The sequence below is a fragment of the Panthera tigris genome, chromosome B4 (assembly GCF_018350195.1).
Source record: "Panthera tigris isolate Pti1 chromosome B4, P.tigris_Pti1_mat1.1, whole genome shotgun sequence".
In the NCBI taxonomy this organism is placed as follows: Eukaryota; Metazoa; Chordata; class Mammalia; order Carnivora; family Felidae; genus Panthera; species Panthera tigris.
In genome coordinates, this window is record NC_056666.1 from 135,203,273 (window position 1) to 135,228,903 (window position 25,631).

The 25,631-nt window shown below is 49.1% G+C and overlaps 1 protein-coding gene across 10 annotated transcripts in view; it reads right to left on the minus strand.

The window, feature by feature from the left end:
• Positions 1-25,631, minus strand: part of EFCAB6 (EF-hand calcium binding domain 6) — a 243,243-nt gene that overhangs the window by 80,886 nt on the left and 136,726 nt on the right. For all 10 annotated transcript variants that reach the window (XM_042993473.1, XM_042993475.1, XM_042993474.1 and 7 more), the window contains 3 exons: positions 8,541-8,655; positions 6,095-6,228; positions 1,933-2,165 (listed from right to left, as the gene is read on the minus strand). In XM_042993473.1, the coding sequence (XP_042849407.1) occupies positions 1,933-2,165; positions 6,095-6,228; positions 8,541-8,655 (482 nt within the window). The remainder of the gene's footprint in view (positions 1-1,932; positions 2,166-6,094; positions 6,229-8,540; positions 8,656-25,631) is intronic.

Genomic DNA, 25,631 nt, shown 5'->3' on the forward strand with positions numbered 1-25,631 from the left:
CTGTTCCCATCTCGGAGGCACTTCAGACGTCCTTATGTTTCACTACAGCTCTTTATTTTTGTACCTGTTCCACAGTCACCCATGAGCCCCTCAAGGCGGTCTTCTTCATCTTTGGACCACCTCGTCCTGGGGCCACATCTAGCCCGGAGCAGACCCTCAGTAAACACTTGATGAGCGAAGGAATGAATACAAATAAGAAGGCTGAGTCATTTGAATGGGAAGATTGCGCTTTGTGGTTGAAATTTTCTAGGTTCATTCTGCACACATTCTCCAGAAAATTCTTTCTGAAGGATATTTTCGTATTGTTTTAATGGTAAGCAATCAAGTCTCACATTACAGCTCCTCAGAACTTGAGCAATTGGAAGCAGGTGTCCAATTCACGTGTTATGTGATCATTTCTGTCACTTAGAAAGAGACCACAGTTGTTTTCTTTCTGGCCGGCTTTTCTTAAAGTACAGGCAAAACAAAACCAGCGAATTCAGAGAGAAAAATTAAAGAGCGATATCAGAGGGCCTCTGCAGCCCAGCCAAGTATCGCGTAATCTGGCCCAGTAATGGGGGCTTCTGGGAGTTCTCGGCTCCAGGGAGCTCCCCAGCCTGGCGGAAGGGAAGGGGTGGGGCCGCCGGTACCTCCAGGGCAAAACAGCCTGGTGAATGTTACTACGGTGCAGAGAACACATCTCTGTATTATCATAGTGGATGGGAGGGTTTCAGAAAAATAGTACTATTCCACTTATAATAATTGGCCAAGGAGGGGCTGAAGGGCTAATTCATTCATGCCTGTTGGCATCGACAGATCTCAATGGGGTGGATGTACTGGCATTGCTGTTCCTGCTTGAAGGGGCGTAGGCGCTTACTGAGAGAAATGGAGGAGACGAATCACGGCCCAGCTGACACGCAGACTCGCCTCCTCGACCCGAGGGAGGCTGGCATGGGGTAGACAGAGGTCGGGGGTGGAACACTGCCTGGGAAGGGGTGGCGGGGGCGTCGTCCTTGTAGCTCCCCAAACAGTTGGCTCAGCTGACCCCAGATTTATAGAAAGTAAAAGACGTACACTTGACCCTTGAACGAGGCCCGGGTTGGGAGCGCCAACCCCCCCCCAGTCAAAAATCCCCATATAACTTTTGACTCCCCCCAAAATTAATTAGTAGTAGCCTACTGTTGACTGGAAGCCCTGCTGGTAACACGATCGATTAACCCATATTTTGAACGTTATATGTGTAATACACCGTGTTCTTACTATAAAGTAAGCGAGGGAAGAGGACGTGTGAAGAAAATCGTAAGAGAAAACACATGTACATAATCACACTGTAGTTATCCCCTCCCCCCCCATCCACATATAAGTCAAGCTGCAGGGTTGAAGCATCCTGTGGTTATTCAAGGGGCCCGTGTATGTACGTGTTTACACTCATAGAAAAAAGCCTGACGTGAAACTCAGTTTCCATCAATTACCAGAAGGTGCTCTGTGGTCTCCCAAGTCATGTGACTGCCTGGGCTGACATGTTAGTGCCTGGACCAGTGCTCTCTAGACAAGCGTTAGCTTGCACAGCTCAAAGGCAGGGCGCCGACAGGTCTCGCAAGGCTGGGCAACACCCATAAATCTGACCCCAGCTTTATAAAAGAAAAAACACAGAAGTGCCTGCACGTAGTTGTTGTGTGCCTAGAAGGAAGGCCGGCATGCTTCACAGTGACACGCGAAACCCACACTCACGGGTGGCTAGATCGGGTTGTACCTTCCAACCCGCACCCGGTATCTTTCAGGCTTTCTGCATTGAAGGCTATTCCTTGCGTGGTTTCTCTCGAGCCCCCCAAAAGGCAAAACGATCGCTCCCCGGGGGGGGGGGGGCAATTCCGTTCCTCCCCCTCCTCCGGGGGCCCGGAGGGAGCAGCGGACCCCGTGGGGGCAAAGGCGCTGAGCCGCGTGCGCTCTTACCTAACGAGTCTTTGAGGCGGGTCGTCTGTTCTCAAAGACGTCTTCTCACACAGATTTCGAAAGTCCCGAAAATTTAGCGTGACGCTGAGTCGCAGGCCAAGAAGGCCCAGGAAACGCTCAAACTCGTCGTCTTTAAGGTTGAACAGTAAGAGGTGTAGCAGTCTGTGGACATCGCTCATGTGGATGATGCCATCCCTGTCACTGTCTATTTTAAAGAAGGCGGAGTAGGGGTCCTAGAAACAAAACGCACGCGTCAAAGCGCTTCCTTCTGAACCCCCGCGACAACACACTTACAACCCCGCGCGGGTGGGCTCCTCTCCAAAACGAGGAAGGGGCGGTGTCCCCGCCAAGGCTCCGTTGGCAAGTTCCCTCCTCCAGGAACATCCTTGCCGCCATATGCTTTTCCCAAGGAACCACGCACCGCGTTCTCCCGTGCCCTCTTGTAATGCGGGGAGGCCGGGGCAAGGGACGAGGAAGGCTTTTCTCTTTCCCTTCCACTCTCCGCCTTTATGGTAAGAGGATGCTGGAGCTCCTCAGGACAGATAAAAATCTCGCCCTCGATGTTCCTATAGAAGCTTCATGATGTGTGGCAGCTTCTGTCTACAGGAAAACAAGTGCGGTCCTGGATGTCACCTCCAGGGGCCATCCGGGGGCCAGTACCCGGTTTTGGGAGACGGTGCTGGCGAGCCGGCCCTGTCTGCTGAGCCAGAGGGACTTTGCACGGGTGCTCTGCTCCGTCGGTGACGCCACACGAGGGCACCACAATCCCCATCTTGCGGATGAGCAGATGGAGGCTGGGAGGGAGCCTGTGACTCAGAGGCCACGCGGCACGCTGAGGGCCACTCGCCGGCAGGTTGCTCGCTTTCAAACCTCAGCTCTGCCAGTCAATACTGGCGAAACCGTAGGCAAGATATTTAGCCTGGCCGTGCTTCCATTTTCTCATCTGTAAAATGGGGATTACGGAAGTCCCTCTCTCCTGGGGTGGTCGTGAGGGGTGAATATGCTGTTTTCTAAGTGCCCTAACGTGTTGTTTGTTACTATTGCTGTCGCCTGAGGCCGCACAGCAAGTGCCCGGTCTGTCCCTTGTTGTACCTCCAGCTCAGAGCAGCGCATAGTAAACACCTGCGGAACGGAGCTGGTGGGTATGGAGAGGGCAACGAGTGTTTCCTGAGCACCTACAGTGTGCCGAGCACTCTGCTCAGCACAGAGACGCAAGCTCGCCACGACGTGGTCCCCGACACCAAGGTTCCCACAGTCTAGTGGGGAAGAAAGGCCTGTCCGCTCATGTAACAGCAAATCAGTGTGGCAGGGACGGGAAGACGGGTGTGAGGGCCGTGCTCACTGCCAGCCTGGACTGCCGGACGACAGGGACAGTCCGGATGCCATGGAATGCACGTTTATAACCCTCACAAATGTAAAAACCTTCGTCATTCCCCTCGTCTCGGTCTTTGGCCTCCCAGAATGAAGACTCCTACTTTTATTGGAGTCAGGTAGATGTTGTTGCAATTCCTGGCTCCAACCTCTGCGAGACATGTGGCTTTGGGTAAGTTTCTCCCTGTCTCAGACCTTCAGTTTCTCCATCTGTGAAATGGGAACACGAATGCCTACCTGAGCGGGTCCTGTGAGGGCTTAAACAAAGGAGGCCGCGGATGTAATCCCTCCGGTCCACTGCCTACACGTAACGTGAAGTCTTTTGTCCACTCAGCAAATACATATTGATCACCGATTACATGTCAAGCGCTGTGGTGGACGTTTGAGTTATTTGGATGATTTGGGAACAACTCAGCCCTACGGTCTCCTAGGATCACAAGTCCACACACGCTTGTACCGGGAGGGGAACGGGCCGGCGGCAGATCTCCCCGCAGATCTGAAGGCGTGTGGAAGGCCCGAGTGCTTAAGAAAGACCAGAGCCTGGGTAGGAGTTAACGGGTCAAAGGGCCTGGACTGGCAGTCCGGGCAAAGGAACAGAATGTGCAAAGACATGAAGGCGAGGAAGAACGCTGGCTGGAGTGTGAAGGGAGGAGGAGAGGTGGGCACAGCCAGTGTGGAGCCGGGGCCCGCAGGCCGGGCAGGCAGGACGGGGGCCGGTCCTAAGAACGGAGAGGACGCTCTGATCAGGGTGCATGCTGACATCACCACGCAGGGTCAGACGTCGAGGACAGACAGTGAGGGGAAAAGCAGAGTTACAGAAATGTATGTAGAGAATGATCCCATTTCTGGGGGGGGGGGGGTTGGTTCCAGATTCTGATTGCTTTGAAATAAATACCTGAACCCGGGGACACATGCCCGACCCTGCAGAGACGGTGTCTGAAGGGGGAGCCCTTGGCCGAAGGAGAACCCGTCCTCAGGTCATGCCCCTGCATCACCCGGGGGTGTGTGTGCCTGCTTTCCTCACCGCGGTCGGGGAGACAAGATGTCTCTTATTGGGTCATGATGAATTATTTCCTCAATTCTTCATGGTCTTGGACCTGAGCCGTGGGGGCACAACTCGCCTGGCTTTGTTGTTGTCTGTAAACCTGAGCTGAGTGCTGAGACGACCTCGCGTGGCTACATAATTGCCAGGCAAACAACAGCAGCGGCTGTAATAGTATTTTAGGCTAACCTAAGGTGGGTTTTGCATTATTGATGAGGAGAGATGCTCAGGAATTTCTCACGAATGGGAACTCAATAAAATAAGTAAGGTGACTGTCCCTTCCCGCTCAAAAATCAAGGCACACACTTGGTCTCATTACTATACACCTGTGAGGACGACAAGCAAATCCCCAGTGATCCCAGAACTAACCTGCATCCTAGTACGGATCATGTAAACCCTGGCAATTAGAGATTCACTTCTTTGTCTCAACCCTAGATTACAAAGTCTTGGCAGGATAGAGTGGGTGGCAGTGAATGTTCATTGACTCAGATCATTATGTAATTATTTAAAGTAAAGATCATCAGGAAATATGGCACGTGTGTGCACCGTAACCAAGCTGCACGGGTTCCAAAGACAGGCGAACGGGGGTGCCAGCACAGAGCCTGGCTCCCCCTACGTCCCCTCGCTGGGAAAGGTGAGCAGAGAGAGGTGGAGGCAGAGGCCAGAGAAAGGAGGCTGGCTTGCGACGGAACAGGTGAGTTGGCCCCCTGGGTGAAGACGGCAGAGGGGTGCTGGCCGTGAACCCCTCCGGGCCACCCTGGTGACAGGCAGACAGGCAGGGAACGCTTGTTCCCAGTGACCCTCTGCTTCCCCTCCTGCCCTCTCACCCCCTCACCCTCTCGCCTACCTGTTCCTGCACACCCTGGGGCCTCCACCCTGCCTTGCAGCCGCTACAGTCGGCTTATTAAATTGACCTCCCCCTTTAACTGCTCTTCTACTTCTCAACACAGAAACAGCTTAGGTCATTCTCTGCCTGCCTCTGTGTTTAAATGGCTGCTGTTTCTCCCGTCTTGCCCATTACAGCTTCCACATGCAACCCACCCTAGCAATCTGTGAGCTTTTCCCTAAAGCCCATGACCATGACCTGTCCACCACCTGCCTGGGGCAAGCTCCCTCCCCTATTGTTTGCGCCTTCCTTTCTCTGGCCAGCACTTGCTGGGGGTTTAAGATTCGGTTCAGGGGCCACCTCCTCCAGGAAGTCCTCCTTAGTGGGGTCTTTTCCCTGTGCCCCCATGGCATGCTATCGTTCCTTCTACAACAGGCAATCCCATGTGTCTGAACTATCTGTTTACCATCTGCGTCTGAGACTGGACTGGGGCCCCCTCTTTCATCTCCAGCCATTAGCAGAAATTCCAGCAGATCGTGAGGGCGTGCTACTTGTCTGCCAGTGAATGGGTGGCGTGGATAGGATGGACGAATGCGCATCCCGAATTCCTCGTTAACTCCCTGACCCGCCCCTCTCCTTCCACATTTCTCCAAAGTCTTCGAGAGGCAGAAGGCAGACCCGGCAGAGCGGGAGCAGGGGAGGACCTCAGGGCTGGGAGGGGATTGCAGAGTTAAGCCCGAGCCCCCCTCCCCAGGAAGGGGAGAAGGGGTGAACCTGAGTCTACGGCGAGGGGCGCTGGGTCCCGTGAAGCGCAGGGCATGACGGGGCTCCAGGAGTCCCAGCCGGTGGGGCTGGATGGCTGGGAGCAAGGTGGGGTGGGGGGGTGTCCAGATAAGCCAAGCAGTAGATAGGTCATAATTTACCCGGAAGACTTCCTTCAGTCTCTGGGGGAAGCGCTTCACGCACTCTTCAGCGGTTACAAAGTAGCCGTCCAAGTTACTCTTCGAGAGAACCGGAGTCTGCGATGCAGCCCCTTGTGGCCCGTTCCTCGTAGCGTCTGAAACAATGACAAACCGGAAGACTTCCGTTAATGGCGCGTCCACCTCTTTCGATGTGGGCACCGGATTTCTTTCTGTCCCAAATCCTGTCGGGATACTCGACAGCGGTAAGCCTTGCGATGCGAACGTAGCACTAACTTTGTGATGGTCTGGGTTCTTTTCCTTCAGTTTCCTAGAAATTCCACCCTTGCAGGAAGAAGGTGCTGTCTAGACTGCGGGGCCAGGCTCTTGCCCAGCACACGGCGCCCGCCTCGCCTCGCCTCGCCTCGCACACTCCTTCGTCTCCCCGCCCTGCCCTTCCTACAGGACCGGGCTGTATCTCACCGATCTCTCCGTTCTCGGGGGCAGAGGAGGAGAATTCCCTGCCTGGCTTCGGTTCCCAGAATCGTGTCCTAAACAGAGCGATGTGGAAGTCGGTCAATGTTTGTTAATTCACAGGCCACATGCCTGCCGGACACTGTAGGAGGAGCCTTCAGGTACGCGTTGGTCCTCCCAACAAACAACCCTAAGAGGTAGACTCTCTTCTTGTGCCTCGTTTACACACAAGGAAATCCGTTATTACGTCCATCTTACGTACGAGGAGATGGGGGCGCGGGGGCTCCCCGGCTTCCCCAAGGTCACAGAGCTCATGGAGCCCGTCAGGCTCCAGAGCCCAGCGGCTTAACTACTGCGTTATGGCCTCTCTCCCCTAAAACTGAGGAAGACACTGTAATCTCTACTTTAAAACCAACCCAGGGGCGCCCGGGGGGCCCTGTCGGTACGCAAGTTGCACCCATGGGTCTGCGGGATGGATGGTGGGCGGGGCACCTGCAGCTCGTGGGCACCCTATGGCCCAGTCTTGAACCTGGCTTCTGCCTCGCCTCCACCTGGGCCTGGAGCGGCCTCCCTCAGGTTCACTACACGTGCAGGAAACACTTCTCCTGCTGCTTACCTCCCCCTCCGCCACCCCGGGTCCCTGGCCTGGGGCCGGCCCAGAGCCGAGGTCTCTACCCCCACCCCTGCCAGCATCTGGCCATGTGGGGAGACAGGCAGTGGTGCGGGACAGATGCAGGGAAGAGGAGGAGGGGGACAGTGGGGGGAAAGGAGCGGGGCAGGGAGGAAGCCAAGAGCATTCAGTGACTACTGAGTCAAATTCCCACTCAGCCACCGACTCACTGCTCTGGGACCGCGGGCAAGTGACTGACTCACCCTGCGCCCCAGTTTCCTCACCTGAAAAACAAGTTCAGCCGGCACACTGGGAGCGCTAAGATAAACGTGAAAACTTTTCCTTCTTTTTATCTTCCTTCAAAAATGTCAAAACGTATACCCAAGGGGTCAAAACGGTAAATTCTATGGCTTCTCGAATTGCCTGTTTCTCATGTGGGCGCGCCCTCCCTCCCCTAGGACAGGCCCGTCAACTGATACTCTGGTGTGGCCAGATAGATGGTTGACCTTCTCATTTTCCTGGCGAGGAGTCCCGGCTGCCAGTTTCTCTCGGGAAGGCCCACTGCACCGCCCTGTCATCTCCCAGACCGAACGCGGGGGAGACGGCAAAATGCAAACAGGGCTTCTGGGTTCTGCCCTGTCCAGGCTGCGCTGCATTTGCAGCAAAAAAGGAAGCGTATTCTGTCAACGTATTTGTGGGATTACTGTGGCCTTTCTAGAGGGCTTCTCTGTCCATCTAAACTCTAGCAAGAGGGGATGCGAGGGGGAGGATGACCCAGCTGCTCGTCCTCTCCCTGCCAGGTGCGTGGACCGGAGAGCAGAATCCGAGCAGGTGGCAAACAGGAGGACCCAGCCTCCAGGCTTGACTGCACCGTGTACGACAGATTTCCTGGCAACCGCTGGGGGCAGGGCGAGGGGAGGGACCGCAGCTCAGCGATCCTGGGCATGTCCCCGGATCTCTTAGGGTCTCTGTGTCCTTATCTACCAAAAAGGAGGAGGAACGCCCGCCTTGCTGATGCCTGGGTGTCACTAATCACAGAGAGGCAGCATCTGTTTTTAGGAGGAAAATCTTAAAGGACATGAAGCGTGATTGAAGGAGCATAGGCTCTGGAGCAAATTTTAGAAGCCGTTTGTGCTCTGAGTTTGTAGAAGGCTCCGTCAGGCAAAATTCTACACTCACAGTTTGGTTTAGTGCAAAGAAAAAGGCCGAAACACAGTCAGATGAAGCTAAACAAGAATGTCTGTTTCCAGTCTTAGAACACACGCTGTCTCGGCACCTCAGCTCACACTACCTCACCCCGGTGGCCTCGCGGCCGCGCTCGCAAAGACTGGCGTCGCCACCGGTGGGAAACGTGTCCCGGCAGGGCGTGTGCCGGCGATTAGCTACCTCCAAGGCCTGCCGCCAAGTCCAGGTAGCTCGTCCCTCCTTTCTCATGTCCTACTTCTGCAGTGAGTGGAGCACACTGGTCATCATCCACGGGCATTCCGCGATTTCCCAGTACCTGGCGAGGAAGGAAGCGAGGAGAAAGGCAGTCGAGCGATCCCGGGGTCCCGGCTGACCGAGGCCCTCCAGATCCACGGTGGGCTCGGCCCCATGGCCCCTGCGCTCTGGCCTGTGATTGTTACTCGTGTGTCTCCGCCCACAGGCTCCCTACAGGCGGGGCCCAGGTGTCCTGACTCCCTGGGCGAGATGTGTTTGTTGAGCGAGCGAGCGAGCGAACAAAGGGGTAAGTGGGCTCGCAGCCTTGGGCTCAGCGGGCCTGGCCCCGGAGGCTGCAGTCAGCACTGCAAACCTTTCCAAAGGCCATGCCATCCAAGGTATCCAAGCTCGCATCTGCTGTGACTGCGGTGGTTTCGGGTCTCATTAGTTAGATTTATATTCACACACATCCTAGGAAACACAAACCAAATAAAGCAGGGTGGCTGCATTCTGTGGAGAAAGCTGAGGGGGGAAAGGAATAGGGGATGGGATGAGATAGTACTCATCATCACCACCATCATCAATATCACCACCATCATCGCCATCATCATCAATATCACCACCATCATCAATATCACCACCATCATCAATATCACCATCATCATCAATATCACCACCATCACCACCATCGTCATCAATATCACCACCATCATCAATATCACCACCATCACCACCATCATCAATATCACCACCATCATCAATATCACCACCATCACCACCATCGTCAATATCACCACCATCATCAATATCACCACCATCACCACCATTGTCATCAATATCACCACCATCATCATCAATATCACCACCATCATCAATATCACCACCATCATCGCCATCACCATCACCACCATCACCACCATCATCAATATCACCATCATCGCCATCACCATCACCACCACCATCATCACCACCATCATCATCAATATCACCACCATCATCAATATCACCACCATCATCGCCATCACCACCACCATCATCACCACCATCATCATGCTTATTGCCTGCTACGTGCCAGGACTGTGCTGAGCTCTTTGCAGATGCAGAGCCTTCTGCCCCGGCCTCTTCACACTAGAGCTGCAGAATGTAAACCCCCTTGGCTGCAGCAGGGTGCCTACAACTTGTGTGTAGTGCTTGGCTCCTTCTGTCTGGGTGCCGTCCTTCTGGGTGTGTGGGACTAGGACCCAGGGAGCTGGCACCATTGCCTTGTTCTTATTCTCACTATCAGTGTCAGTAATGAGCTGAATGGGACCGTGGCTCGCTGTATCTGCACCAGCCCAGTTGGTCAGGCCCTGGCCGTGGCTTGGCTCGTGTGTGTGGGTTAAAGTAAACAAGCCGCAGGATGTATTTGGTGCGGCATTGGAAGCAGAGTGGAAAGGGAAGGGAATGCAGGTGTGTGGTATTGTCTGCAGGGGCCCGGTGGAGAGCAGCGCCGGATGCCAAGACTGTCCCCAAAGGCCTGCCTGGGGACCTGGGCAGGCAGTGCTGGCTGGGAATTCTGACAGCTCCGCGCCATCTGCACAGGCACCCCGTCCCAGCTCTGCGGAGGAGACTGGCCCAGCACAGGACGACACGAGGGTTTTGATGGAAAGCTGCAGCCCACGCAGAAGCACCCAAGCGGCAGGGGGACTCTGAAACGGATAGATTGGTTGCTTTCTTTGAAAAATAACTTTATATTTTGAAAACAATTACACATGAATTATTCATTGCAAATTCCTCCTGCTCAGTCCTTTCATAAAAACATATGTAGCGGATAGTAAGGAAATGTCTGTAGGCAAATGTTTCGCAGCCTGGAGGCTTGTGAGGCACCAGGGAGGCTGGGCACGCCTTCAGCAGCCTGTCCTGGGGTTGTAGGCGTGCCCTCCCCTGCGGGCACAGAGCATCACAGAGGACGGGAAACCCGGAGGGTGTGATCACTAGAAGAGGCACTAAGCACTTTCCAAACATGCGTGTCTCTAGAGCCTCCCCTTTGCACACTCTCATTTCTGGGAGGAACACAGCAGCAAATCAGCTAGATTTATCATGACGCTCGGAGGCAATTTACCAAACAGCGTAAGCCCAAACCGCAGCATCTACAAGGCAGGTTTCAAAACGTTTAACCATTCAAGCCAAGTCCTTTGGTCTTTTCTAGGAGGCATCTCATGAAGTGAGTTCCTCAAAGAGTGACAAGCCATGGTCTGGCACATTCTGATTCACAGAATTGTCACTTCTGCTGTCCCTGGGATGTCCCTTAGATCGCAGACTGGTTCTTCCACAGGAGGCCATGTCGTTCCACGGGACCCCTGCTGGCTCTCTCGGTGAAGACAGGGGCTCCCCAAGGGGTGCCCACAACAAGAAGCGGGGTGAGGGACTTGGTCTTTCCAAGCCCGGCCACTGCAGAGCATCCGGGGATAGAAACATCACCAGTCTCATGGGGCGCCTGGGTGGCTCAGTCGGTTAAGCGTCCGACTTCAGCTCGGGTCACGATCTCGCGGTCCGTGGGTTGGAGCCCCGCGTCAGGCTCTGGGCTGACGGCTCGGAGCCTGGAGCCTGCTTCCGATTCTGTGTCTCCCTCTCTCTCTGCCCCTCCCCCGTTCATGCTGTGTCTCTCTCTGTCTCAAAAATAAGTAAACGTTAAAAAAAAAAATTAAAAAAAAAAAAGAAACATCACCAGTCTCTCCATGTGAGTCATGCTGGTCTGCTATGGCTCTCTGCACCCTCTTCTTGGTGGTTGCTCCGGGGAGAATATACACCGCTAACTTTTCACAGTCTATCTGGAGCTCGTAGCCAACCACCTCACATAAAAAGAAGAACCCTAGCAACCATACAGGCCCTACCCTGCCCCCTGTCCTCTAAGCTACAGGTCTACATATGTTATTAACCCAAGACAACGTTACAATGTTTGCTTGAAGCACTCAGGTGCATTTTTTGTAACGATGAAAGACCAGGCTTCTGTATTCCATGGGCTAAGTACCATTTCCAACGTTCCTTATTCCTTCTTGGTCATCTGAGCTCCACCCAGCATCAGACTCCTTCAGCATTTCTTACAGCCAGGATCTGCCTGCAGCGAATCGCCGTAGTCCGGAGCGGCTCAGATCAAAGCCCCCGGCAAGAGGACACTGCTGGCGGCAGGCGTTCCGGAGACGGTGGCTCGGGTGCGAGAGTTCAGGCTGGCGAGCGTCTGGAACAGAGACTCAGCACTGACGGTCTGACGACAAGGGCGACGGCGAGGGCGAGGGCTGGCCTCACCGCCCTACACACGCCTTCCTGACGCCAGGTAGTAAGGGAAGCTTCACAGGCTTCCGTCGAGAAAGAGAAGCCGGGCTTTCTCTGTCGTCGAGAAGGAGAATTTGACTGACGAGCTAGCGGGCGCCGGCCACCGTGCCAAGCGACTTTCGCGCGTTATTTCATTTAAACTGCACAACGCTCCGTCTCACAAATGAGGAGGTCAAAGTTCAGGGGGAAGGCTAAATAAGCCATCTGTTTCCTGAAAAGACACAGCTACAGCTGCTAGAGCCAAGGTGTCGCACGGGAGAGCCTGGACAGCATCAGCTTCAGCCTCGCCTTTTACAGACGAGGAGCCCGGAGCCCGGAGCCCGGGGACGCCTGGGAATAGTGTGCAGACACTCCAATAACTCCACTGGGGTGACTGCCCAGGGACGCTTGGTGGCCAGTGGCAACAGCCCAGCACCGGCGACTGAGTCTGGACTCACGGTTGAGGCTTCCGGCTCTGTCAATGACGAGCAGTGGTGGTTTCTGCCGCACAGCCACACGCTGGCCAGTGTGTCACTCCCCATTCAAATGACACAGCCTGGGCAGTCTACAGAGGATGCCACTGAGGCTGGGTTTGAGAGTCCCCCAGCCTAGACGTACTACATGTTTGGAACAGGGCTGCAACGGGGACAGGGGCTCTATGAGCCAGCTTCTGCACGACAAACCGTCCAAAGCCCGGCGGCTGACAAGGAAACAAGCATTTATTCTCACGCTCGCGGCTCTGCAGGTCAAGTCCAGTCTGGCGGAGGTAAGATGGATTTGGCTAGGCGTTTCTGATTCAGGCTGCGCGTCGACTGGCTTGGCATCGGGCCGCGGGTTGGGTTCCGGCCTGTTCCGCGTGCATTCATCCTGGGGATCAAACTGAAGGGACGCAGCCGCCCCGGGCAGGCCCTTCCACTGGCGGATCGCTGGAGCACCGGGCCAAGCAAAAGCACGCAGCAGATCTGAGGCTGCTGCTCAGGTCACATCTGCCGCACGCCAGGTCAAAGAAAGCCACGCGACCAAGCCCGACACCCCTGGGTGAGGGAAGCATCCACTGAGATGGTGAACAACGGAGGAGCCGGGGTGAAGAGAGGGTAACGACAGGTGCGCCAGCTCTGAGGGCCTTTCCAGCTCTTTGCACCTATGAGATTCTATCAATTTGGTGGCAACGCCGTGACCATTGGAAACACGCCATGATCACAGTCGGACCACATCCCTGATCTAGAAATTTCTAGTCCATAAGGCTAGCTCTGTCTGGTCCACCTGATGTAACCCTACCCGTTCCCCCCAGCGATGGGACTGCACTGCTTTTTCAACAACAATCCTTCTTCCAACCTAGGGCCCGACCGCGGACCTTCAAGACAGAGCAATGGCTTGTCAACAGCGACCCCAAGTTGGGAAACCGTAGTTTTTCTTTTCTCTTTTGCTGCGGGCATGATGATGACAATGATGATTTCGTTTAGATTTTTTAAAATATGTTATTCCTGTAGAATCCAACAAGACTAGAATTGTGTTCCAATGGCTCAGAAGGACAAGATGCTGAACGAACACTAACCTTCAAAAACCGTGAAATGAGACGGCCTCCGTCTGAGAATAGAAGATAAGGTGCTCTGATAGGTTTTCAACGTCAAGAGGAATTCCAGGCGTGATGAGTAAATCGACCAGACACGTACTTCTAGTGGCAAATACCCAGAACCCGGCTCATTTTTGCACACATGTGTAAAACCTTAGAGAGTTCTGTGGGCGGATGAGTAACAAATTGTGAAGACTGAAGACAGGAGCAGACAAGCCACTCCCCCCTTAGAGGAGGCTGTTCTCAAGTCCTAGGGCCTGATCTGTTGTCCAAGGGGCAAGTGGGCACAAGCTGTGAAACCCAGAGCTGAGGGTCGAGTGCAGTGGGCAGAGCCGACTCTGAATGACTGCGCTCCCTTAGGCAACAAAAGGCCCTCCGTTCTCCCCTTCTGCACATCCTGGTATGCTCTCTCTCCATGATTCCAAAGCAGATACATTTCTAATACATAAATTTAATGTAAGTCCAATTGTGATTATAATAATGCATTTGGGGGACAAATGGGTAAAATTTATATGGAAAAATACAAACATAGCCTCAGAATAGCCTAAAAAACATAAAAAGGAAGAAAAAGGAGGAAAAATCAGTTTCACTAAGTTAAAAAAAAAAAAACAAACATATTGCATTGATACAGAAAAGATGTAAGACCAGTGTAACAGAATGGAAATTTCCAGACTTAGACTCTGGTATAATGAGAATTTCCCAAGTGACAATCCAGTGGGAAAATACAGAAGAGCCCCATCTTACACCAAAAACAAACATTAATTCCATATAGACTAAGCATTTCATTAAAAAATAAAATGTAAAAATTCTTGTAAGAAAGTCTAGGAGATTATCTATAAAATATGGGAGGGAAACCTGGGGGCTAGAGGCATGACAACTTATTAACCAAGACTACAAACCCAGCAGTTATTTTTAAAAAAAGAAAAAAAGGAAGCCAGGAAGGAAGACAAATATATTTGGTTGTACAAAACTTAAAACATTTTAATGGCAAAAGATATAATAAAACAAAAAGACAAATGATAGATTTTGAAAATATATTTGTAGGCCAGAGGACAAAGCATTGGTCCATTAATTAATTCACCAGATTATTTTGGACACCTGTAGGCCAGGAATTATCGAAGGCACTAAGGATACGAGAATGAACCCAAGGGCCAAGCCCTACTGAAAGGGTTTACATATGGTACTGAGTTGAATTATGTCCCCTCAAAAGATGTGCTAAAGTCTTTATAAAAAAATTGTTTTTAATGTTTATTTTTTAGAGAGAGAGAGACAGAGACAGAGACAGAGTGTGAGTAGGGGAGGGGAAGAGAGAGAGGGAGACACAGAATCCGAAACAGGCTCCAGGCTCTGAGCTGTCAGCGCAGAACCAAACATGGGGCTCGAACTCACGAACCGCAAGATCATGACATGAGCCAAAGTCGGACACCCGACCAACTGAGCCATGCAGGCGCCCCAAGATACGTTCAAGTCTTAACCCAGGTTCTCGTGAATGGACCTTGAATGGAAATAGGGTCTCTGCAGATGTAATCAAGCTATGATGAGGTCATACTGGACTAGGGTGGGCCCTCAAACCAGTGAATGGAATCCTTACTAGAGGGAACTCTGGACACAGACACACAGAGAGGAGACAGCATGTAAAGACACAGAGAGACAAAAGGAAGCAGTCAGATAATGGAGTAATGGCAGCTTCAAAGCCAAGGAATGCCAAGGAATGCCAGCAACCATCAGAGGCTGGAACAGTCAAGGAAGGGAAGGATCCTCTTCTACAACCATCAGAGGGAGCCTGACTCTGTGGGCACCTTGATTTCGGACATCTTGCTTCCAGGAGTATTCTCTGCGAGAGAATAAATTTCTGTTGTACTGAGCCACCTAGTTTGTGGTAATTTGTTACAAATCCCTAGGAAACTAATACACATATATGTGCTCATTTATTCTAATAACAATCCTATGGTGTAGCTACTCCTGTGATTTCCATCTTAGGGATGAGGAAACTGAGGCATAACGAGGTTTGCCCAAGGTCCCACAGGGATTTTTTTAAAGAATTTTCCATTTTAAATGGAAAATAAATAAATAAATATTTATTGGGGGGGGGAGGGGCAGCGAAAGGGAGAGAGAGAATACCAAGCAGGCTCTGCACTGTCAGCAGAGAGCCCAACTTAGGTCTTGATCTCATGAAGCGGGAGATCATGACCTGAGCTGAAATCAAGAGTCAGATGCTTAGCTGACTGAGCCACCCGGGCACCTGGGTCACACAAGTATTAAATAACAGAGCTGTGATTCCAGCTCCAGCAGTCTGGATCCAGAGTCTACATTTTAAACCATGATACTTTAATGCTTTCCAAAATTGACTGGGTTCATTTAAAAAATATCTATTGAGCACTTTTTTTTAATGTTTATTTATTTTTGACAGAGAGAGAGAGAGAGAGAGAGAGAGAGAGAGCGCACGAGTGGGGGAGGGGCAGAGAGAGAGGGAGACACAGAATCTGAAACAGGCTCCAGGCTCTGAGCTGTCAGCACAGAGCCCGACGCAGGGCTCGAACTCAGAATGGTGAGATTATGACCTGAGCCAAAGCCAGACACTTAACCGACTGAGCCACCCAGGCGCCCCAATCTATTGAGCACTTTTATGCTGGCCCCCGTTTTAGATGTTGAGGATAAGGTAGAGAATGAAAAAGACACAGATAACTGCCCTTGTTGAGCCCACAGTTGAGTGAGGGAGATGGGGCTACCAGTAAGCAGTGCCCTAGGAGAGAACCGGGCTGGAACTGGCCAGATGGGAAAGTGTCAGAGAAGAGTGGTAGGAGCTGGGAGGGCAGAGGCTGGGTTCTAATTAAGAGACATACAGGGGTACCTCAGTGGCTCAGTCATTTAAGCATCTGACTCTGATCTTGGCTCAGGTCATGATCTCACAGTTTGTGAGTTCAAGCCCCACATGGGGCTTGCGCTGACAGTGTGGAGCCAGCTTGGGATTCATCTCTCCCTCTCTCTGCCCCTTCCCCACTTGTACTCTCTCTCTCTCTCAAAATAAATAAATAAACTTTAAAAAGACAGAGAGAGAGAGAGAGAGAGAGAGAGAGAGACTTGTAGGGAAGAGAGTCGCAAGGGTGAGAATCCAGAGAATAGGGGTAAACTGGAAATTCAAAGCATCTTATGAACACAGGATAAATAACGATATCTATAATAAACATCTCTTAAACATTAATAAGAGGGCAAAGGATGTAAATAGGCAACTCACAGGAGAACAAATCCTAATATCAAGAAAATCATACATTTACTAGTAGTCAGGGAAATAAATACAAATTAAAGTTAAACTGAACTATTACTTTAAAACTATCAGACCAGCAAAAATTTAAAAGAGCTATAATGACTATTTCTAACAGAGGCTGGAGAAAAATATACTCTCATACATAGCTATTAGAAATAGGAAATGCTATAGTGTGGCTTCAGAAAGCAGACAATGTGCGCACGCACGCACGCGCGTGTGTGTGTGTGTGTGTGTATGTGTGTGTGTGTGTGTGTGTGTTGTGTAATGTTAGACCAAGCAATCCTACTCCTGGGAATCTGCTCCACAGAAATAAAAACATCAGTATTAGAGACACATAAAGAAAGATAGTTTAAAGGGATTTTAGAAAGAAAAGGAGAAGCGAATACCCATCATAAAGGGAATGGTTGATCTTCAGTGTGTTGGAGCACCTCGTAGAAGGTCTATACTTCCATTGAGAACAAATAGAAAAGTCAGATAAAATACAGAAAAACATCTGTTTGAAGTACAGAGAGCTGCTGAGGCAACCAGGACTCCAAGGGACAACAGTCTGAGAGGAGGGGGCCCTCACTCAAGCATTCTGGGAGCAGGACAAGAGACTCAGGGCTGGATGTGGCTGGTGACCCAGGCAGACAGTCACTACCAGCAGGTGGAGAAGCCAACAGAACTTGTGATGAGCCCATGGGACCCCTGATACCAAAACCAGAGACTTGAATAGATTCCTCGTGAGAAGGGGTAGCAGAGAACTGAGCCCAACACTACTGGTTTCCCCCTCAAGGTGTTTGCTGAGTTCAGAAGTTATGTGGAACAGAAAACTAAGTATCAAGGTAGAAAGCTTCTAAAAAGCAGATGTGATTTTTTTTTTTTTTTTGTCACTTTGTGGTCCTGACAAACAAAAGTTTAAAGTTCAGGATTTCTCAGAAGCAAAGGCTCAGAGAATAACCCAGATTCTGGGTTGTAAACTTTGGAGGCTATACTCTAGGAATAGGAATTTAAAAATCAAATCAAATGGAGCCTTTAATCCAGCCTCAAATAGACTCAGTCCCTAACTAGATTAAGGTCATCAGTTTCCACTCTATCTGCCTAGCAAAGGAAATGGTACCACTATCTAGAGCCTCTCAATTTTCTTAACACAATATCTGGCGTTTAATAAAAATCTGTCTGGCACTCCCAGAGACAGAGCCATCTGACTCAAAATCAAGGGATAAAAAAGACAATAGAAGAAGATCCATAGGTGACACAGATATTGAATTAGCAGGAAAAAAGTTCTTTAAATAGCTACAATATGTTCAAGAAAATACAGGTATATGTTGAGACAACAGAAGAAAAGACACAAATATGGAATATATTAAAAATAACCAAGTGGAAATCCCACAACTGAAAAAATACTAAAATTAAGAACTTATATGAATAAAATTAACCACAGATTAGAAAAAGCATAAGTAGAAGGAAAAGAAATAATGGGTGGGAATTTTCCACAATTTATTTATTAAACACATCCACCTACAGATTCAAGAAGACTTGCAAACTCCAGCAGAATGCATTCAAAGAAAGTAACACCTTGACACATCTAGAAAACTGCTAAAACCCAAAGACCAAAAGAAAAATCCTAAAAACTTCTAGAGAAATAAAAAGACACATTGCATTCAAATGTACAGCAGTAAGACTGATGGTTTATTTATCAGCACAACTGATAGAAGACAGAAGACAGTGGAATGATATCTTAAACATGCCAGGAGAGAGTAATTGCCAACCTAAAATGCTATTATCCCCAGCTAAAATATCTTTAAAATGTAAGTGTGAACTTCTGCTTCCAGGTTTAACATGTGAGGAGTTTAGAAGTCATCACTTCCATTGTTACAACAAGAAAAAGGATGAACATACTGAAAATCAGTAACTTTCTTAGAGCCATCAGAGAAATCTGACATCTGGAGAGACAGGTGAACACACACAATCACAGCCAAGATCAGCTAACCTGGAGCAGAAGCCACTATAGCCACAAACTGGTAAAAACATTTACGTGGTAATTTTGACAATCTGCTGCAGGCTAAGTGAGCATTAGCTTGAGACTGAGAAACTCGGGGGTGGGGGGGTGAGGGGAGGGTCCAATCTTTTTGCGGGGAGGGGGGGCACACTTTCATGGATTTTACCACCAGGAATTCTACCAGGTTCTCAAGGTGAACCTTCCAAGAAAAAAATCCCCTTCTGTGTCAGGTAAATTAAATCCAAAAGAAGTAAAAATAAGTAAGTAAAGTAAGTATAAAAAAAAGAAATGAGACATAAGAGTAGAAATGAATGAAATAGAATATAGACAAATAGAGAAAATCAGTGAAAACACAGCTTGTTTTATAAAAACAATCAATCAGGGTGCCTGGGTGGCTCAGTCGGTTAAGTGTCCGACTTTAGCTCAGGTCATGATCTCACGGTTCATGAGTTCGAGCCCCACGTCAGGCTCTGTGCTGACAGCTCGGAGCCTGGAGCCTGCTTTGGATTCTGGGTCTCTCTCTCTCTCTCTTTGCCCCTCCCTGCTTATGCTCTGTCTCTCTCTTGCAAAAATAAATAAACATTACAAAATTTTAAAGATAAATAAATAAATAAAAATAAAAACGATCAATCAAATAAACAATAAACCTCCAGCTAAACTATTTGAGAAACAAAGAAAAGATTAAAGAATTATCAATACCAGGAGTAGAAAAGGAAGCCCTATAAGGATCATACAGACATTTAAAGGATAATGAAGCATGAATCCATACTGCTATAAATAAATAAGTTAATACATGGGACAGAAGATACAACTCTCCCACACAGAAGCATTCCAAATAGTCTCTGTAGATATTCTGCCCTTAAAGATATGGAGCATAATAATTCCCCACTCCTTCACTGTGGGCTGTGCATAGTGACTTTTTCCCAAAGAGTGCAGTATGGAAAGAGAAGGAAACAAGAGTACATTTACAGTGGAGAAGCCTGACAGACACCTCAGCGAGGTGATCAAGGTCAATATCAACAGTGATCGGTCATGTTGATGGCATATCCTCTGATCGGATGCGATCAGAGGGTACTTTACCTCTATGGTCTTCCTTCCAAAAACATTACCCTGCTCTAATCATGAGGCAAATATCAGACAAGTCCCAACAGAGTGACATTCTCAAAATATCTGGCCAGTAATCTCAAAACCGTCAAGGTCATCAAAAACAAGTTAAGTCTGGGAGAGAAACTGGCACAGCCAAGAGGAGCTAAGGCGATGTGACAATTAACTGTATGTGGGATCCTGGGTGGGGTCCTGGGCCAGAAAACGGACCTGAGGTACCAACTAAGGAAAACGGAGTAGACCATGGAAACAGAGTTAGTTTCCGGCACACTCATGTTAGCAGAAGGACAAAAAGGAGGTCTTTAGGCAGAATAAAAAGACGCACGGGTGCAAGCACAAAAACGTACGATGGGAGAACAAGAGAAGACTAGACCTGTAGATACATGTGACAGCTTATTAGTAGTAGTAGTAATAATAATAATAATAATAATAATAATAATAACAATGTCTTATGGGATATAACTTACATATAAATGTGTGACAACAATAACTCACAAAAGACAGGGATACCTGAAGTTGAGGCACTTTTTAAGTTTATTTATTTATTTTGAGAGAGACAGAGACATCATGAGTAGGGGAGGGGCTGAGAGAGAGGGAGAGGGAGAGAATCCCAAGCAGGCTCTGCACTGCAGGGCTTGGACCCGCGAAGCCATGAGATTATGACCTGAGCCGAAACCAAGAGCTGGATGCTTAAGTGACGGAGCCACCCAGGCACCCTGAAATTAAAGCATTTTGAAATCCAGCATTGTTAGGGAGGTGGTAAACATAATAACCTATAGTTAACCACAAGCTATAAGATAAGGATGCATGTTGAAATTACTGGTGCAGCCTGTGTCTGAATGACAGAAGAATGTTCTCACCAATAAGCTGACAGAGGGGGAAATGGACTAAAAGAAATAGCTGAATACTCTTCAAAAAAGGTAAGAAGCTCCATGAGACAGCTGGTCAAATAGAAAAAAAAAAAAACAACTCAGATGATAGACATAAAACCAACAATATCAGTAAGTAAATATAAAACAGGCAGGACACTTGAAATAGAAGACTGACTGTCACACCGCATCTTCTAAAATATCAGCTATATGCTGCCTATAAGAGACTCACTTTTATTTCTTTTTTTAAAAAGATTTTATTTTTAAGTAATCTCTATACCCAACGTGGGGCTCAAACTTACAACCCTGAGATTAAGAGTCACACATTGCACCGACTGAGGCAGCCAGGTACCACAAGAGACTTACTTTAAATTAGGCACCCAGAGGGGCGCCTGGGTGGCTCAGTCGGTTAAGCGTCCGACTTCGGCTCAGGTCACGATCTCGCGGTCCGTGAGTTCGAGCCCCACGTCGGGCTCTGGGCTGATGGCTCGGAGCCTGGAGCCTGCTTCTGATTCTGTGTCTCCCTCTTTCTGTGCCCCTCCCCCGTTCATGCTCTGTCTCTCTCTGTCTCAAAAATTAAAAAAAACGTTAAAAAAATTTTTTTTAAATAAAAAAAATAAATAAATAAATTAGGCACCCAGAACTTTTGAATTGAAAGGGCAGAAAAGCTTACATTGTGCAAACATGAATCAAAAGAAAGTCAAAGTAACTATATCATTATCAGACAAAAATAGCCTTGAAGGCAAGTAGCATTGCTCTGTATCAAGAGTCATGTCATAATGATAAGGGAGATAATTCACAGGAAGGTGCAGCAATTCTAAATCTATGTGTACCCAGTAATTTAGTGTCAACTGAATAAAGTAAAAATCAACAGAATAAAGAAGGATCTCACTAGACAAATCCAAAATGAGATGAGTGACTTTAACATACTTCTCACAACAGCTGATGGAATGAGCAGGCAACAATTTGATAAGGATACAGAAGGTCTGAAACACAATTAATGAAATCAACCTAATTGACATACTTAGAAAACTGAAGGACCACAATGGAGTACACATTCTTTTCATGGACGTATGGAACATTTACCAAAATTGTCTATGTGTTGGGTCCTAATACAAGCCTCGATATATCTCAAAGGATTGGTTGAAGTCATTTAGGCTTTAGAATTTATTCTCTGATCACAATGGAATTGACTTTAGAATCAGTAATAGGGGCACCTGGGTGGCTCAGTCGGTTGAGCCTCCGACTTCGGCTCAGGTCATGATCTCATGGTCCGTGAGTTTGAGCCCCACGTTGGGCACTGTGCTGACAGCTGAGAGCCTGGAGCCTGCTTGGGATTCTGTGTCTCCCTCTCTCTCTGATCCTTGCTGTTCATGCTCTGTTCCTCTCTGTCTCAAAAATAAATAAGCATTAAAAAAATTTTTTTTAATAAATAAATAATAAAATAAAGTCAGTAATAAAAGGTAAATTAGAAAATCCCAACTGTGTGGAAATTAAACAATACACTTTTTTAATGCTCATTTTTGAGAGAGAGAGAGAGAGAGAGAGAGAGAGAGCGAGAGGGAGAGTGAGAATCCTAAGCAGGTTCTGTACTGTCGGTGCAAAGCCTGACTCAGGGCTCAAACCCGTAACTGTGAGATCACGACCTGAGCTGAAGTTGGACACTCAACTGACAAGAGCCACTCAGGCGTCCCTAAACAACACACTCCTTAAATAAACCGTTGGAAGAAGAAGAAATCACAAGGGAAGCTATAACATATTTTAAACTGAATGACAATGAATGGTATACCCAAACTTGTGGATGTAGCTAAGCCTGTACCTAGAGGGCAATGTGTAGCCAACAATTCATACGCGAGGGAAATGAAGGCTAAAAAGCAATGATTTCACATTCTATCTCAAGCAACGAGAAAAAGAAAAGCAAATTAAATCCCAATCAAGGAGAAGGAAAAAAAAGATCATTGACCTCACAGCAGAAATAAACAAATATAGAACAAATACATGAGAAAAGAATAACAATACGAGGTTGTTACTTTGGGAAGACTAACAAAACTGACAGGCTCCAACCGCTTCAGGGTGGGATGGAGTAATTCCTAGTGCCCTAGCAGACACCCTGACCGGGTTCCCTTTCCAGACTAGCGCCCAGCTCCGGACCTGCATGCAAGTCCCCACACTGCGGGATTTAGGAGACCAAGGCCCTCCAGGGAGCCAGGCCCTGAGAACACGTGGCAAAACGGAAGCCCGGGAGGCGTGGTCTGTTGAACACTGGGCGTCTGCAACGAACGAACGGCTCCTGCCCTGGAGGATCCGGCCAGTTTGGGCGCAGCCAGATGCTGAAAGAATCCAGCTGTGGCCTCTGGCAGGGCAGCCGCTGCCAGAAGGTGGAGAAATACAGACTTGTGATGATGGTGCGCTGGGCGTGGTACAGCGAAAGCGAGCATGTGAGGGACTCTGAACACACAGCCGTCACCCCTTAAAACACGGGCACCGTTGGGAAGCTGTTTGGAGCAAAGCTAAAGAACCAGGTCTACTCACCCCACCCCTGCCACCGCTCCTCAAGAGCAGGGCACTTCCTCTGCTCCTCCCCAAGCGTTTTCTTACCTGAGTCATGAGCCCCCTCTCCCCCAACAAGGACAGACAGCCTGGGCTCCGTGCACTGAATCTGACTGGGCCGGCAGATCGAGCATCGAGAACTTCTCTCTGTCCGCGCAACAGTCACAATGCAACGTGATATCAGAAGCCTTTAGCAGCAATACCCTTAAAGGGGCACATGTGGGGAGATGACCCCATAGAGATCAGCTCTCAGGGTCTCTGACTCTGTGGGTGTATCTGTGTCTCTTACTATAACAGCTTCAGTTTGCCCTTTTATAACTTCTTATTTATTTATTAAAAATTTTTTTCAATGTTTATTTGTCTTTGAGAGACAGAGACAGAGCTTGAGTAGGAACGGGCAGAGAGAGAGGGAGACACAGAATCTGAAGCAAGCTCAAGGCTCTGAGCTGTCAGCACAGAGCCAGATGTAGGACTTGAACCCAAGAACCGTGAGATCACGACCTGAGCCGAAGTCGGATGCTCAACCGACTGAGCCACCCAGGCGCCCCTAAACTTTTTAAAACCAAAGTATGATTGACATACAATATCCTATTAGTTTTCGGTATACATCATAGTGATTCAACGTTTTTATACGTTACAAAATGATCCCTGCGATAAGTTTAGCTACCACCTGTCACCATGCAAAGTTATTACAGTATTATTGACTGTATTCCCTATGCTGTACATAACATCCCCATGACTTATGTATTTTATAACTGGAAGTCTGGAGCTCGTAATCCCCTTCACCTACGTCACCTATATCACCTATCCCCCTTCACCTATGTCACCAGGCCTTCCCACCTCCGGGAACCCACACTTTCCCGTACCTATGAGTCTCTTCCTTTCTTTTGCTTGTTCCTTTGTTTTGTTTTTTAGATTCCACATGTAAGTGAAATCACATGGTATTGGTCTTTGTCTGACTTACTTCACTGAGCATAATGCCCCCGGGATACATCCATGTGGTCGAAAATGGCAAGAATTCATTCTATGTTTGTCCTTGTTATTGTTCCCTTATTTTTGCTTTTCCCCCTCACGAAACTGACCGTAATATACAACCAAGAGCTTTTACATATCTGTTTTATTTACCGGAGTCGTATGCTCCCAATGGAAGGTTTAAAACCAGACAAAGGGAAATATTTAATACTCAACTTGAAAACAAAATCGACTTCTCCACGAGTCACCATACTCGTTTAATTTGCTCATCCACACCCGAGGCCCTTGCGAGGCTCGATGGTGTTTGTGAAGCTTGGTTTATATTCAGGCCCCTGACCCCCAAGTGGGAAAGGCTGTGTGATTAGGAAGTGATGGTTAGGGGTGGCAAGGGGCCAGTTCCCGGACACGTGAGTCTGACCAGCACCCAAAGGGCGTGGGGTGCTCTGCTGGAAGGAGAGCTCACCTCCTCCTAAGTAAGGCAGGTGAGAAGCCAGAAGGCATAGGCAGCAAGAATCTGGGGCGCTCGGGGTGCGGGGCGGCTGCTACAGACTCTCACTTTGCTAATATAGGCCTCAGGGGCTGTGTAGGCTTGCTGGTGAGCTCTGCAGCCCTACGTCTGTCTCCAGAGGCCTCAGCTGGGACTCCGGGGATGGGACTAAGGAGAACAGTGAACCGAACAACATACAGTGTATTTACTGTGGACGAAGAGTAACAATGTCCCGTCAGGAACAGCCAATTACAGGGAACTGTAATTGTAAAGCTGCCCTCAAATTCCTGATGGATGGAACAGCTCCATTAGTCTAATTACACAATTAGACTAATGTCGACTCACGTGTCCTTGGATGTTTTGTCATTTCATGTTCCCCATGGGTCACTGGCCCCAAGCAACGAAACCCCTGCCTTTTCCACATCCCCATGGGGTTTAGTCCCATACCAAGTGTGAGGAGGCAGCCTCGAAATGTTTACCGAGAGAAACGATGGCAGAGACCATTATGTTCGCCTGCCCGATGTATACTCTCTCCTTCTCCCTTAGGAACGGAACCTTGCTTTTTCTAAAGGTAGTTATGTACCCAGCAAAAAATCACATATATCTGCCTATAAGTCCTCTGCATAACACAGCCTGGTCCATAAGATGAAGCTGCTGAGAGAAGCTTCCAAGAGAGTGAAGAAAGAAAGAGGGAAAGAGAGGAAGGTAGGAAGGAAGGAAGGAAGGAAGGAAGGAAGGAAGGAAGGAAGGAAGGAAGAGAAAGAAAGAGAGGAAGGAAGGAAGGAAGGAAGGAAGGAAGGAAGAGAGAGAGAAAGAGAGGAAGGGAGGAAGGAAGGGAGAGAGAGAGAGAAAGAGAGGAAGGGAGGAAGGAAGGAAGGAAGGAAGGAAGGAAGGAAGGAAGGAAGGGAGAGAGAAAGAGAGGAAGGGAGGAAGGAAGGAAGGAAGGAAGGGAGGGAGAGAGAGAGA